The sequence below is a fragment of the Oryx dammah genome, unplaced genomic scaffold (genome assembly GCF_014754425.2).
Source record: "Oryx dammah isolate SB20612 unplaced genomic scaffold, SCBI_Odam_1.1 HiC_scaffold_25, whole genome shotgun sequence".
Taxonomy (NCBI): domain Eukaryota; kingdom Metazoa; phylum Chordata; class Mammalia; order Artiodactyla; family Bovidae; genus Oryx; species Oryx dammah.
Genome location: NW_024070209.1, coordinates 100,725,507 through 100,740,428, shown reverse-complemented (window position 1 = coordinate 100,740,428; position 14,922 = coordinate 100,725,507). Strand labels below are relative to the sequence as shown.

Genomic DNA, 14,922 nt, shown 5'->3' with positions numbered 1-14,922 from the left:
CAAGTGTATCCCGCAGATGAAAGTTCCTTTTTATTGCTCTGAGTCGCAGAAGCAGCATGTGTACAACGAAGTAACAAATGTTTGGCTTTGCTGCCTGTTGGTCTGTGCGCCAGTCTCTTTGAAACCCATGGAGATGGGAAGAGGTTCCCAAGAACAGCGCTGTGCTGCTGGTCTCCCTTGTTCTGAGCTCTTGGTAACCGGCCCAGAATTTGAGGACCCCATAAGGGTGACATCCCATCAGGACAGCAGGTGGAGGCAGGCAGGAACCCGGTGCCCCTGCCGCCTGCTGGGACCAGCATGTCTTTTCTAAAAGAACAAAGGGCTTTCATGTCTCTCTGGTTGGCCCGAGGGCGGGGCATGACACAAGTGTGCCCTGAGGGCGTGCAGTCAGGCCCTGCAGCAGTGCCCCCTGAAAGCCAGACCTCGGGGCACCCAGCGATCCCAGCCTCCTTTACTGAAGGCCAGTGAGGGAGTGATGTGGCCAAGGTCACCCAGATAATTAGGAGCCCAGGCCGGAGCCCCGGGCTCCCGACAGTTCCAGGTCACCTTCCCCTAATCCCCTCGCTACCGTTTGTTCGCAGTCATGCCGGCATCGAGATGCTCCCCTTCACAGCGGGTGCGAGCCGGCGTTGCTGGAGGAGAGCCAGGGCTGGGTCTCTACCAGACTGTCTTTTAAATGAGCAACTTCTGAACACTCGGGCACTTAACTTCTCCTATTTATTAATCTTGTGGGACGGACTTTTAAGAGGCAGAGGCCGCAGCTCCCCTGGCTCAGCAGGGCGGCCTTGGGCGTCGGGGCTGCGTGCGGGCAGATGCTGTGCTCTTGGTGCCATCGGCCCACTGCCTGAGGAAGGGCTCTGCGGCACTGTGGGCCACTGCCCAGGGGTGGGGAGTGGTGCCCGGCAGCCCGCCCCCAGAGTCTGAATGCCTTACCTCTGCTGTAGCGCCAGCTGTCCCTCTGGCCTGGAAGCCCACACAGAGTCAGGATGATCCTGCAACCTTAATGGACTCAGGAATCCCTGAGGATAATTCCTGGGCCACCACGAAATACAGCACCTTCTTTTTAAAGGAGGAAACTGCTGGGGGACAGTACTCTGTGAGGAGGGGCCCGGTGCCCTCCCCCGCATCTCACTGACCCTGTCTGTAACGCCACTCTGCGCTTTGTTCTCCCCTACGGACACCTCCCCTCTGGGCTTCCCTGGTGGCTCAGCTGCTAAAGAATCCACCTGTGATGCGGGAGACCTGGGTTCAGTCCCTGGGTTGGGAAGATCCCCTGGAGAAGGGAAAGGCTGCCCACTCTCGTTTTCTGTCCTGGAGAATTCCATAGACCGTATACTTCACAGAGTCGCAAAGAATCAGACGCGACTGAGCGACTTTCACGTCCCTTTTCACGGACAAAGAACAGAGCCTACCTGGCCACCATCAAACCCAGGCCCTGAGGGGCTGGCCTTCAGCAGAAAGTGGTCTAGCAGGACTTGAACCCACTCTCCGCCCCTCTCCACTCCCCAGCTGGAGGAGGGCACAAGTCGGGGGAAGAGTGGGCTCTAAGTGCCAAAGCCCTCCCTGCAGCAGTGGCGGGCCCCCGCCGCCCGGCCCCGCCAAGACTGTGCTTTGAGTTTCCCTTGATGCACACGGTACACGCCTGACTGGACGCTCCCGGCTTTATCTGCCCTGTTTCCCTCTTCATTCTGCAAGACTGGGAGACTCATTCCCTCTTGAGCTCTGGAGGGTCCTGGGTGGGCCTTGTTCCTAGTGGGTGCTGGCTCTGGGTGGGTGGTTGAGCAGGATGGGCAGAAGCTTCCAGTGGGGGTGGCGGAGAGCAGCCGTGCCATTGGGCTGCTGAGGTGGCATGAACAGGCTGGGACTGAGTCCCGCCTCCATCTGAGAGTCCTGGGCACCATTCCCAGTGGGGAGGAGATGGCCTCCACGGCCTCCTGTCTGTGTCCCCCTCCCTCACAGGCTCTGCCCCCCTCCAAAAGCTCGGCGCCCTGCCCTGCTGCTCAGGAGCCACTTGGCTTGGGCTCGTCACCTCCCTGTGGCTTGGCTGCCTTACTTGGAGTGAAAATCATCGCCCGTTCGTAGCCTCCTCCCAGGGTTGTGGGGAGGGGGAGGGTGACTCCCACTGGGTGGGTGTTGGCTGTTGGTCAGGCCCTTTTCACGCACTGTCCCTGTATTGACACATTTAATCCTTGTCCACAGCCGCCTGGCTCATAAGTGACAGGCACGATCCAAGTGGGTGCCGTCTGGCCCCGCAGCCCAGACTCCTCACCGGGCGCGTGTGTACCACAGCCCTAGCTCAGAGCCGGTGCTCAGTAGATGTCACCGCAGAGCCCTGCCCTGGCTGCAGGTGGTTCCACGTAGGGTTCAGCTGAAACAGCTCATGACCTCCCCGGGACCCTGTCGATGTCAGCTCTTTGCCCACAATATGGCCGGGGAGCTTCGGGAGGCTTGTTGTGACTGGCGTCTCCTCCAGCGTGTTGACTGGCAGCTGTTCCAAGGTCTCTTGAAAGACTCCTCTGTCGCCTTCTGAGCTGAGTTCCCTGTCAGTTTGGGTGCAGGAAGACCTCTTCTCCCTCTCTGAGCCTGGGAAAGGAGGGTGGTTTGTCAGCTTGATGGGTGGAGGAGAAAACTGGGAGTCCATTTCACAGAGCAGAGTGGGTGTGTTGGCAACAATAGAGACATCACCCTCCTCTAAGTGAGTAATCACCTGCAGTCCAGCCCTAGCCGGAGCTGGGGCTCGGGGTGGGGTGCACACCCCAAACTGAGCCGGAGCATCTGCGGTTTCTCTTGGCCTTGAGGATAGAGGGGACGTCTCTTGGCAGAGTCCCCGGCGTCTGCACACTCCTGACTGCGGCCCTCTGTCTTTCTGTGGCGTCCTCTTCGCGCCCGTACAGTCACCCCTGCCCCCCCAGTCCTCTTTCCCGCTTCCCCATCTCCTTGGCTTATTGTTGCTTTCCTGTCTCCTCCTCCCTCCCTCTCCTTGGATTCGCCATCCGCTTTGATCTCTTCTGCGCTGTCTTCAGACCTGCACTCACTGGTGGGATGAATGGCCTCTCTCCCGCGGAAGCATTAGTGCCCTTCTGTGGCCTCCGCTGCCGGCAGGGGTGGCTTTCATCTCCCAGTGGAATCTCATTAGCTCGACATCACAATGGGACCGAGCCTCGGTTGGGCTGGCCCAGAGTCAGTTTAAATTAGTTAATAGCCATCTTTGTTGTTGTTGCCCCGGGCTTGTTTTTTTCCCCCCACATCTTGGATGCTGAGCCAAAAAAAAAAAAAATTTGTTGTTAAAAAGTGTAAAACAAAACAAGTACTGAAGGTGGAATGTTTTGACAAAAAGGAAGATCATTGCAGGTGAATTTCTCCAGTGTCTGACGACCATGTACCTGCCGCGTTGGAGTTCAGCCCCGGGAATGTGAAAACCAGGGGAGGAAATTTGGGAGGTGGCAGGGACAGTGGCAGCGAGCCAGTTAGCTTTGTTCCCCTCTACTAAAATATTTCTGTAATTGGAGATGGAGAGTTGAAGAAATTCAATGATCATGTCAGCGCTAGAAAAAGCTGCCACCATTTGGCAATGAAGAGAATATACTGGGCCTTTTGAAAAAGAGGCTGAATTTGGCCAGGTTGCCGACCCAGTAATGGGAAAACTGAATCGGTGCCCTGCCTGGGAGCCAGGTGCCAAAACGGAGCTTTGGTGTGTGACCCCCGCCGTTTCTGGAAAAGGATGTTTTCTGGTTAGCGCGCTTTGCTCTGCTCTGGAGAAGCCTGTTACTGGCAGCCACATTTCCAGACCTGACCTGCAGCTGGCAGCGGGACTCTGGCTTTCTGTACCCTTTGCTGGGTCGGGAGGTGGAGGGCAGATGACGCTGGGGCTCAGGACGGGAGCCTCTGTCCACAGACGCAGAGCTGGCTAGGGTGTCTCACGGGGGAGGCAGTGTAGGCTTGGGTCTCGTGGGGTCCGAGCCCACACACCCCTTGCCCCTCCCCAGCTGTGTGGCCTGTAAGTTTCCATTTCTTCATCTATAGCATGGACCTGGGGGACTTTGCCTGGTGGTTCAGTGGCTTCGACTCTACGTTTCCAATGCAGGGGGGGCCCAGGTTTCATCCCCGGTCAGGGAACTAGATCCCATATGCTGCAACCAAGACCCAGCACAGCAGAAGTAGAGAATGCCTGCACAGCAGGAGACCCATGTTCTGTCCCTGGGTCGGGAAGATTCCCTGGGGAAGGGCATGGCCACCCACTCCAGTGTTCTTGCCTGGAGAATCCCATGGACGGGGGAGCCTGGCAGCTACAGTCCACAGGGTCACAGAGCTGGACACGACTGAGCGACTAAAACACATACACAGTGAGCCTGGGAGACCACCCGCCTCAGTCCGCGAGAGGAAGAGTGAGCGGCGCACGCCCGCTCTCATCAGTGTGGCTGTCCTCGATTCACGAAATCAGCCCATGGTCCTGAAAGAGTGCCTTTCGGAAATAAGGAAAACCCTACCAGCCCACCACCATTACCCGCCCCCCCCCTTTCCACTGCAACGTCATGAAATATGGGTAGTGTGCTTGGTTTTCGAGTCATGAAAAAGACAAGTGATCCTTTGAGTTTGTGGTCCTTTGTTTCCCTCATGCCCCAGAAGGAAATGCCTTTTTCCTCTACTGCCCAGAATACTCTGCCTCCTGAGCGGCCTGGCTCCTCAGCTGCAGCAGGGGCAGGCCTGGGGGGCTACTGGAAATGCCCAGTCTTGGCCCCACCCCATACCTGCCTATGATAATTGGCCAGTAGTCATGCACGGCTATGAGAGTTGGACTATAAAGAAAGCTGAGCACCGAAGAATTGATGCTTTTGAACTGTGGTGTTGGAGAACACTCTTGAGAGCCCCTTGGACTGCAAGGAGATCCAACCAGTCCATCCTAAAGGAAATCCGTCCTGAATATTCTTTGGAAGGACTGATGCTGAAGCTGAAACTCCAATACTTTGGCCACCTGATGACAAGAGCTGACTCATTTGAAAAGACCCTGATGCTGGGAAAGATTGAAGGTGGGAGAAGGGGACGACAGAGGATGAGATGGTTGGATGGCATCACCAACTCATTGGACATGAGTAAACTGTGGGATTTGGTGATGGACAGGGAGGCCTGGTGTGCTGCAGTCCATGGGGTTGCAGAGTCAGACTGAGTGAACTGAACTGAACAGCAAGATCCCCAGGGGGTCTGTGTGCCAATTCGCATTTGCCTCCTCCTGTATTTTGGGATCCCAAAGAACAGCTGGAAAGGCTGGCTTGATTTCAGGGCCCCCACCCCAGAGATTCGATTCTAGGTCTGCACTGGGGCCCAAAAGCTCACGTTTCCAACACATTCCTGGGTGATGCCTAAGTGGGCGTCCAGCACCAGCCTGCTTCTCTGCTCCGAGTGCTTGTGTACACTCTTGTCAGCAAACCAGAGAACTGGCCCGGGTGTCTTAGATGGGAGGCAACGTAGAGAGGCTTCCTGAGAGGCATGTAAAATAAATGGTAGGGACAGGGGAAAGAATTCTCCAGAAGCTTTGTTTCTTTTGTGATGGCAAATGTGATTGTAAGGCCTGTCTTATGAGCCTATAAACAGCACTTGGGTGGGACTTTGCTTTTAGCAGGCACCTGGATGGGTAAGAACCAAGCTCTAAGCTCAGGCCTCCTCGGGGCCCAGTTGGCTTCGCTGCGTTTTGTAGCCGTTCATTTCACCCTGCCAATCACCACCCGCCATTTTGCCAAGTTATCATTCTACTGTATGTGTTTTTTTTTTTAAGCCTTGCTCATTTTAGAAAGCTGTCTGTCAAAAATGCTTAAAATAAAAACAGTCTTTGCACTTGAAGCAATAAGTACCGTTTATCTTGAAAGTCACTTGGGTAAGAATTTCTCGGCATGATTGGATATATGAACCGTGGCTGTGTTTGCAGGAAAGCCGGCACAGGTGTTTCTGGTTCGTGGCTTTTGGTGAGTGGCCATTTTATAGTTTATTTCCCTATTCAGCAAATACGTGCTGAGCACCTACCAGATGCCAGGTGATAGTCTAGGCCCCGGGGACACAGCATGGGCCGGCTGGGCGTGAGCCTCGCCTGCACAGAGCTGGTCATCTCGCGGAGTTCACTAGCCACCAGGCAGGCCCTGAAAGTCCAGTGGGAAAGAGGGCCAGTCCCAGGGCCAGGCAGAGTGGAAGAGAGGGGGCAGGCGGGCCCAAGGCACAGCTGGAGGATGAGCACTTCACACTCCTGACCATTTCACCTGGGGGGAAACCACAGCTTCTAGAGGTTCTGTGAGCTGAGGAGCCTGCCTCCTTGCTCTTCAGCGTGTGGCCTCTCTGGCCTTGAGTGTAGACACCCAGGCGGACTCACTTCTGGATCGTTCATAATGCCTCTTGCTGAACCCAGACCAGACCAGCCCTGCTGGTTTCCAGCCGATCAGTTTGCTTAACTGCTGCTGAGGTCTGTCAGCGCACCATGGTGTCCTGGTGGGAACGGTGCCGACTGAAGAAACGCACACAGCCTGGTCCGGCAGGAAATACTCCATTTCTCAGCGGGAGGACGGACGAGTGGACACAGGCAGACCACGCTTACTCGTGTTCACAAAGTTGATTGTTTCGTTTGGCGTTTTTGTTTCCTTTTGTCTTTTGACCATGTCATTTGTAATGGCAAGATTCCCTAATGAAGACAATCAAATAAACCATGAGTTTGAACACAGCTATCAAATTAGGAACAATCTATTCATCTGCTGATTGGTGGCAGGCATTAGCAATCTAGGGTGTCATCACATTTCAGAACTACAGGGCATCTTCGGCCAGCGCTTTGCTTTTTAGGAGGGACACTGAGACCCAGAGAGATTCGATGGATCAAGGTCAGCAGACAGAGCTGGGGCGGAAACCCAGCGCACGTTCCATCTGGTCCCCAGATGCCCCGCCTGAACTTAGAGCCGTAATGCCCTTGGCCCTGCTGGCGGGGTTGTGAGAACAGCGGGTGTGGCCCACAGGACCACAGCTCTCAGGGAGCTGGCCAGACTGCAGGCCACACTGGGAGGGGCACAGCTCTTCAGAACGGTCGTATCTCTGAGGCCCCGGGAAGGATCCTCACAAATGAACAGAGTGAGACAGAATGGGAATTGAAGGAAGCAGAGAGACAGACCAGTTACACTGGCAGGAACATCATTCCCGGGTAAAGACTGAAGCTGAACATGGACAGTTGGAAACGAGCCTCTGCGTCCAGGCAGTGTTTCATGCACTGGCTGCTGCTGCTGCTGCTAAATCGCTTCAGTCGTGTCCGATTCTGTGCGACCCCATAGACAGTAGCCCACCAGGCTTCCTCGTGCCTGGGATTCTCCAGGCAAGAACACGAGTGGGTTGCCATTTCCTTCTCCAGTGCATGAAAGTGAAAAGTGAAAGTGAAGTTGCTCAGTCATGTCTGACCCTTAGAGACCCCATGGACTGCAGCCTGTCAGGCTCTTCCGTCCTTGGGAGTTTCCAGGCAAGAGGACTGGAGTGGGTTGCCCCTGGGCCCACCACCGTTTTACCGCTCCACCAGCCTCTGGCCACACCTTTCTGAGGTGCTGCAGCCTACCTGGAGTTGCTGGAAGGTTCCACACTTTACTTGGCCCCAGGCATGAATATTTATGTCTTTTCTGCTCTCAACACTCCTCCTCTCCCCTTCCCTGCCCCCAACCTTGCTAACTAGCTTTCCACCTTCAGGCTTTATTAGGTGTCTTTTCCTCCATGAGCCGTCAGATAAAAGGAGCATCTTCTTGTTTTCTCTGCTGGTTCCGAGTGGCTGACCTAGTCCTTATCCTTGGTTACCAGGTGACCGACCATGCCACCACCGCGCTGCTTCACTACCAGCTGCCCCAGATGCCGGATGTTGTGGTCCGCTCCTTCATGGTAAGTGGCTCTAGAGGTCGAGCCTCATGAAGCCTTGGCCCCTCAAGTGCAAACAGGCAGCTCAGAAGGTAGCTCGCAGGGGCCTCGCCAGGGAGACGGCCCAGTGTGGAAGTGACACTTCCTTTCAGCTGGGCAGGGATGTAAGGTAAACCACATCCCGCTCCGTTAACTGATTTTCCTATCATTGCCAAACACGTGGTTTCAGAAGTGTCCTTCCGACACAGCTTCCGGGGCTGATTTGGTCAGAAGGTGTTTATCGAGCTCCTGGCCTGTGCCGGGCCCTGAGCTTGGTGCTACAGTGGCATCGTTCTTCCAAGACACCCACTCCTTAGACTCTCAGGTCGGAGCCCAGGATGGCGGGGGGACCAGAAACAGCCATGCCCTGTGTGCGCCAGTTCCCGCCAGCTCTCATTAACGTTGAGGATTTCTCAAGCCAGTTGTTTAACCGTTGGTGACTTGACATGGAACCAGAACGCTTACATCGTGGAGATCTGTCCTCCACGTTGGGACTCCCCGCTGCCCCCCATCCCTCCCTGCCCCAAGGCAGTTCATCAGGTTATCACGTGCCCGCCAGTTGGCCTCAGCCTGGCCCACAGCTGGCCCACATCCTGGCAGAGACGGCCAGCTGTTTTAGCACCACGGCGTCACACTCTCGTTGGCTCCTCTCTCGCTGGGGCTGACGCTCCCTGCTTCACTCCTGCCTGGGGGCTGCCCCTTAGAGGAAGGACCTATTAACAAGTCCCCATCCGTGCTGACAGCCACGTGGAGTTGCGCTCCTGTGATCCACCTCATCACGTTCGCTGCCACAGTTAAGCTTCTAGGAGCCTGTAGTTCATGTCTTAGAAAATACAACCCGGCTCATTGATTAGCTCCCACGCTGGGGAGGCTGAACACGCAGACCTGGGCTTTGTGGAGCCATCACACAGTGGTTCTCTCGTGTGGAGAACACTTTCAGTCAGCAGTCTCGCTTCTTGGTGGATGGAAAGACTTGCTTTTTAACCTAACGTGTTAAAATGCCTGGTTTCCTTTTAGAAAGGATAAATAGTTTAACTGAATGACCACTGACCTCCTCACATTTGTTGCCAGAACCTCAGGCCCCGAACCTTTGGAGGGGGCAGGATGGGTGGGCCACGGTCAGCCGTCAGGAGGGCCGCTGTGATGAAGACAGCAGGATTTGTGTCCGTCAGCTTGGCCGAGGTCTCCCAAGAGCCATCTCCTCCAACCGACAGAAGTGATCACGGTGGTGCGCACCCCCCTTGCTGGCCCGTCGCCGTGACTTTGGGCTGGCGCGGCCGTGTGTCTCCTTGAGTCAGGGAATTGAGTTACGAGTCTCATCCTTATGTATGACGCCCGAAGGAACTCTGCCCCCTGAACCCGAGAGTGTGCACTTGCCGCTTATTGCGTTACTCGGTGGCACCAGATTGTCCCCGCCCTCCCCCCAGGTGTGTTGGGCCACGTTGTGACAGTGAGTGGTGACCTGTGAAATCAGATTAGAAAGAAGGCATTCGACCCTAGCAGGGAATTCTCCGCTCGCCCTCTGTCTGCCTGTCTCCGGGGCCACCTCTGGATGGCGAACACAGAGAGGCTCAATCCAGTGTTAGAAGACCCGGGACTCGGATGGAAGGTGGTTACGCGTGCCCCCTGAGCCAGGAGGCTGGGCTGAGGTTCACAACTGCCGCTTCTGGGAGCCCCCTGCCTGCCTCCCAGAGTAGGGACTTCTATTTTAAATCTCCCCTAGTCAGGAGGGGCCCAGGATGCCGGAACTGAGACTCAGCAGCACTGTGACCTTGTGGATGCTCCAAGGAGCTTTCTGTAAAATCTTGGGGCGCCTCCCAGGGTCACAGCCAGCCCAGGTCGTCCGTCCTAGAGATCATTAGGCTGGGCAGGAAGGATGACATTGGAAGCACCCGGATCCGTGTCTTTCACGTCTCTCCTCACTTCTCTTTTTAGACCTGGCTAAGAAGTTACATAAAGCTGTTCCAGGCCCCGTGCCAGCGCTGCGGGAAGTTTCTGCAGGACGGCCTGCCCCCCACCTGGAGGGATTTCCGCACCCTCGAGGCCTTCCACGACACCTGCCGACAGTGACCCCGCCCCGGCCCCGCGCCGGCCCCCAGACCCCCGCACAGATCCTTCCCAGGCAAGCCCTCAGTCACAGCGATGGCTCAGCTGTGTCTTCATGGCTGGAATAGCAGTCCCGCCACCTGCTCGCTTCCATCGTGCGCTCAGGCCAGGCTTGGTGAATAGCAGAGTCCCCTCTGTTGACTGGGCCGTCACACCGTTGAGCTGGCGTGTGGGGGCGCAGAGAGCACCTCGGGACCCAGGACGAGGCAGTTAGGCAGCTTGCTTTCCCGTGTGTGTTCACCATGCTGGTCCATCAGCCCTCCTGGATCTGTGTTCTAAGTCATTTTACAGTTGGAGTGAGCCCTTGTCATGCCGAGTGTTTTGTTCTGTTCCGTAACTTATTTTTATAAGCAGTAAACCTTTTCTGCCTGGGATAAGGCTTCGTGTCCTGTTTCTTAAAGCACCTTTTGTGTTCAGTTCTGTGAACACGTGAGCAGATCTGGGCCTTTTGAAGGAAAAAAAAAATGTAAAACTTAGTAATGTCTGCGTTTGAAATAATTCTTTTTGAGGACACATCTCCCTGCTTCTTGCTTTCGGGAGAGAGGGCAATGTTGGCAAATATTCCATTTCAAAGACGTTTCAGTGGCTTGAAAACTGGATTGTTCTTTTTGAGGAGAGAAGTACACAGATGTTTCGTTTTACTAAACCAGTAACAAGTATATAACAAAGGGAAAGCAATCTGCCCGCGTTGCCAGCAAACCGTGTGTGAGAGAGCGGGACAGTGTGCCTGGCGTGTTGGTCCCCTTTTGTCCTCAATCTTAACCACGAGCAGATTCCAGCCCCATCTACTGAGTTTATTCAGGGCCTCAACCTCGTTTAAAGCCATGACCTGCGTATATGAAGAAGCGTTGACCTGCTGAAGGTCTTGAAAAGGATGAGTGAGTCCCCAGAGCATTTCCCAGCAGGCCCAGCTTAGAGACAAGTCAAGTTCTCTTTGCAGTGAACAGGGCCAGAGAGATGCTGCTTTCTGACGGGTCCCAGAACCTGGGTTCTGGTACCACCCAGACCTTCCTCACCTACCCCAGCCAAGCTGAAAAGAGCCAGAGAATAAAGGGCATTTAGTGATGGAGGAAGCAGTAGGACAGTCCACCCCGAGAGTCGTCCAGTAGACATGGCGTCCCGGAAGCTTATTAGAACAAATCCTCAGAACTTCCCTGGTGGTCGAATGGCCCAGAGTCTGCGCTCCCAGTGCGGAGGACCCAGGTTCAATCCCTGATCAGAGAACTAGATTCCACAGCCACGACTAAGTGTTCACAGGCCACAGCTAAGAGTTTGCATGCCACAAATAAAGATCCCATGTGCCACAGCTGAGACCCAGTGTAGCCAAATATTTTTTAAAAAACACACACAAATCCTCAGGCTCCACCCCAGACTGGCTGAATCAGAGACTGGGGGTGGGGCCCAGCACCCTGGCTGTTAGCAAGTCGGGATGTGGGCCCCAGTCTGAGAACCACCAATCTCCAGGAGATGGCAGTGCTCTCGGGGCCCAGTTTGGGTCAGGAGGGTGAGCGGTGGCAGGATGTAGTACAGGAATGTTTGCACACAGCAGGTGATTTTGGATTAAATACCAGGATTTATCTCATTTAAGATGCCATCACTCGTAAGATGCACCATTATTTCATGATCCCCCTAAGAAAGAAAAACATGCTGCCAATTAAACCATGGTGCAGGCTTTAATGATAATCCTGTGTGACACATGAATCAGTCACACCAGCCTTTCATGGCTCTGAAATTGCTTTCATCTCTTCCAAGGGGGTTGGTGGTTTCTCCTGCCTCGAGTCTCACTGTCTAACATGTGACAGGCGATCCCTTCTCAGGGCTCCTAGTAACACATCTCCAGTGACTTGCTGGGATCCTCCTTTCTTTGGTCTTGTAAGACACTTGTCTGTTGCAAGAAAATCCAGAATTGAGGCCACTGGGTGTATAATAACATTTTGTTGCACAGCTGCACATCTTTTTAAAAACATTTAAATGGCAAATAAAAGACCCCATGCAGGACGTACAGGTATGCAGAGCCCATGTGAAGTGACGAGGAGACGACCAGCTGTGCCAGGCTGGAGCACATGCTGATGACTAGTGCATCTTGCCGGCCGGCTGGCTGATGGCCCATGGCAGGGACCTCTTCGCGTGTGAACCAGCCCTCTGACAGTCGACGGGATTATGGGAACAGCACACCACGTGTGGGGCTTCCATGGTGGCTCAGTGGTAGAGAACTCACCTGCCAGTGCAGGAGCTGAGGATCCGATCGCTGGGTCAGGAAGAGCCCCTGGAGAAAGATACGGCAACCATCTCCAGTATTCTTGCCTGGGAAATCCCACGGACAGAGGAGCCTGGTAAGGCTAAAGTCCATGGGGTCGCAAAGAGTCAGACACAGCTTACTGACTAAACAACAGCAGCAACCCCACAGTGTGAGAGAGCTATTTGGATTTTTAAGTGTTGGCAACAAATCTGAGAGCCTTCTGCTGCTGCTGCTAAGCTGCTAAGTCGCTTCAGTCGTGTCCAACTCTGCGACCCCAGAGATGGCAGCCCACCAGGCTCCGCCGTCCTTGGGATTCTCCAGGCAAGAACACTGGAGTGGGTTGCCATTTCCTTCTCCAATGCATGAAAGTGAAAAGTGAAAGCAAGGTTGCTCAGTCGTATCCGACTCTTTGCGACCCCATGGACTGCAGCCCACCAGGCTCCTCCATCCATGGGATTTTCCAGGCAAGAGTACTGGAGTGGGTTGCCTTTGCCTTCTCTGAGAGCCTCCTAGTTGGTCCCAAAGATCCCTCCACCTCCCACTGAGCTGCGTTTCCAATGGAGAGAGCAGACCTTGAGTTCAGGGCCCTGGGCAGGCAGTCGTTTCTGCTCAGGCTTGAGTGACAGTGTTCTTGGTCTCACTACATCACCTTCAGTGATACCCACTCTGTGGCCGCTGATGCCTGTTCCCCACTTACAGGAGCTTCCATGTTTAAATAATGTACTTAGGGGGGGAAGCACGACCATTAAAGAAAAATGTTAAATAATAACACACAACTCTGGAAACTAACACAAGATAGGCAATAAAAATTTAACAGCACAGCTGGAGCGTAGCCACAGCAGAAGGTGTGAAGGGGGTGGCCGGTTCGGGACCTCAGCTCTGGCCTCCGCTCCCAGCTGTAGGACTTGGACGAGTCACTCATCTTCTCCCATACCACGTCAGTGGCCCAGGGCAGCAAGGTAGGAGAGCTGGAGGGGGCTGGGGGCTTGTAGACAAAAAGTAATGTTCCACGAGCAGATGATCACTAAAGCTGGGCATCGGACAGGTGGGTGATGCCTGCGATTCTATTTTTTAATTTTCCCTAATTAAAAAGGGGTGGGGAAGTATAAGGGTCAGGCTAGGCAACCATTAGGGTGTTCTCCTCTCTGACCTTCAGTGCCAAGAAGGGGAAGCTAAAAGGGAGAGGGCCGGGCCTGGAAGGGGGAGGGGTTTGTGCACCAGATCCCTGAACGCTTGGTGCTTCAGCGATGCCCCAGTGTAGAGAACACACTGATCTGAAATGGGTCGGTTCCAAGACGTGGACCGTGAGGAAGCTGGGGCCTGGTGCTGCTAGGGGCACCGTCCCCGGGGCCAGAACCGCCCAGTGGAGCCCCTCACAGGAGGGGGCCTGGGCATCAGCGCTGTGCCAGCCACCCCCACCCCGCCGACCTCCATCACTTAGACTGTGCGGCGCGCGCTCGGCCAGAACCACGAGGTGTTTAGGTGACTTGGTGACCGCCCGGACGGCCCAGCATCTTCTCTGTGCCAGGCGCTTCCCATACGTTGTTGATTTCCTCCCAGATGGGTTTGTGCTGTCTTCCCATCGTGTGCACGAGGCCTGGAGGGCCTGGGTGTCCCACTGCCCTCATCGCTTCCTCCCCAGGAGCAGAGGAGCTGAGCAGTCCCTGCTCTGCAGGGCATGTTGTGTCGAGAATTGCCCAAGGAGCTCCCTCAGCCCAGACTTGGAAATCTGTCTTGCAGTTGCGTCTGCCAGATTGAGCAGCGATGTGTCTTTTCTGTGCTTTCTGCCGGCCGAGTTCCTGTTGATCAGCAGGGCACCCGTTAGGAACCGGCAGGATGGGATGAGGAGGGCCAGGAAAGGTGGGCCAGATTTTTTTTTTCCCCCGAACTAAATCAGGAATTGGCCTTTTGGTATCGAGTGATGTTTTTACACTTCATGCCGCTGATGGAAAGCTGCGGGCTTAAAATGATCTTTCGGTGTTAACGTGCCAACTCTCCATCGCGTTTTGAGTGTCAAGAGTGTGGGCCTGCTGCTAAATCGAGAGCCTTTTAAGGTCACCTGAGCTGGGAGGAGAAGGGACAGCGGCTTCAGCCACCAGGAATCCCAGTAAGATCTGGAATGCCCGCACACTGGACAGGAGGTGGTGTTGGGCCATCAGGTCTGTGGACAGAGGACAGGATGTGACCGCTCACCTGGCTTGGCTGCACCCCCAGCATCTGCATCTCCGCCGGCACGCCAGAGATGAGCAGGGGGCTTCAGTGCCCTGCCTTTGACAGGAAAGGGTGGGCCAGTCCCGCTCACTCGGGGTGCAGCCAGCCAGGCTGTTCTGTCGCAGAGAAAGCTCCTTCAAGGCTGCACAGTGTGTGCCTCGGAGATGAGCCTGTGGTGTCCATGGACAAGCCTGTCCTCTGGCTCATCTGCCTGGGGGATAATTAGGCTTCACTTTCTGGGACAGGCAGGTTTCTTTCCCCATCTCTGCCATCCAGCCCCCACTCTCATCCCCACCCCCGCTCCTCAAATTAATGGAAGGAACCTCCCAGCATCACTCCTGAGTTGCACTTCAAATTGCTGGCTGGCTGCTCCCTATTATTAGTACTCGAAGAACTAAACCTACACGTTCACAGGCATGTTCCTGGTAGAGGCTCGTCTTGGCAGCTCTCAGACAATTAGTTACTCG

General features: G+C 55.0%; 1 protein-coding gene across 2 annotated transcripts in view; it reads left to right on the top strand.

Moving 5' to 3' along the window:
* Nucleotides 1–10,379, top strand: part of MED27 (mediator complex subunit 27) — a 219,647-nt gene extending 209,268 nt beyond the window's left edge. For both annotated transcript variants that reach the window (XM_040225447.1, XM_040225445.1), the window contains 2 exons: nucleotides 7,807–7,884; nucleotides 9,835–10,379. In XM_040225447.1, coding sequence (XP_040081381.1) covers nucleotides 7,807–7,884; nucleotides 9,835–9,969 — 213 coding nt within the window. In that variant the 3' untranslated portion in view covers nucleotides 9,970–10,379. The remainder of the gene's footprint in view (nucleotides 1–7,806; nucleotides 7,885–9,834) is intronic.
* The last annotated feature ends 4,543 nt before the right edge of the window (nucleotides 10,380–14,922 follow it).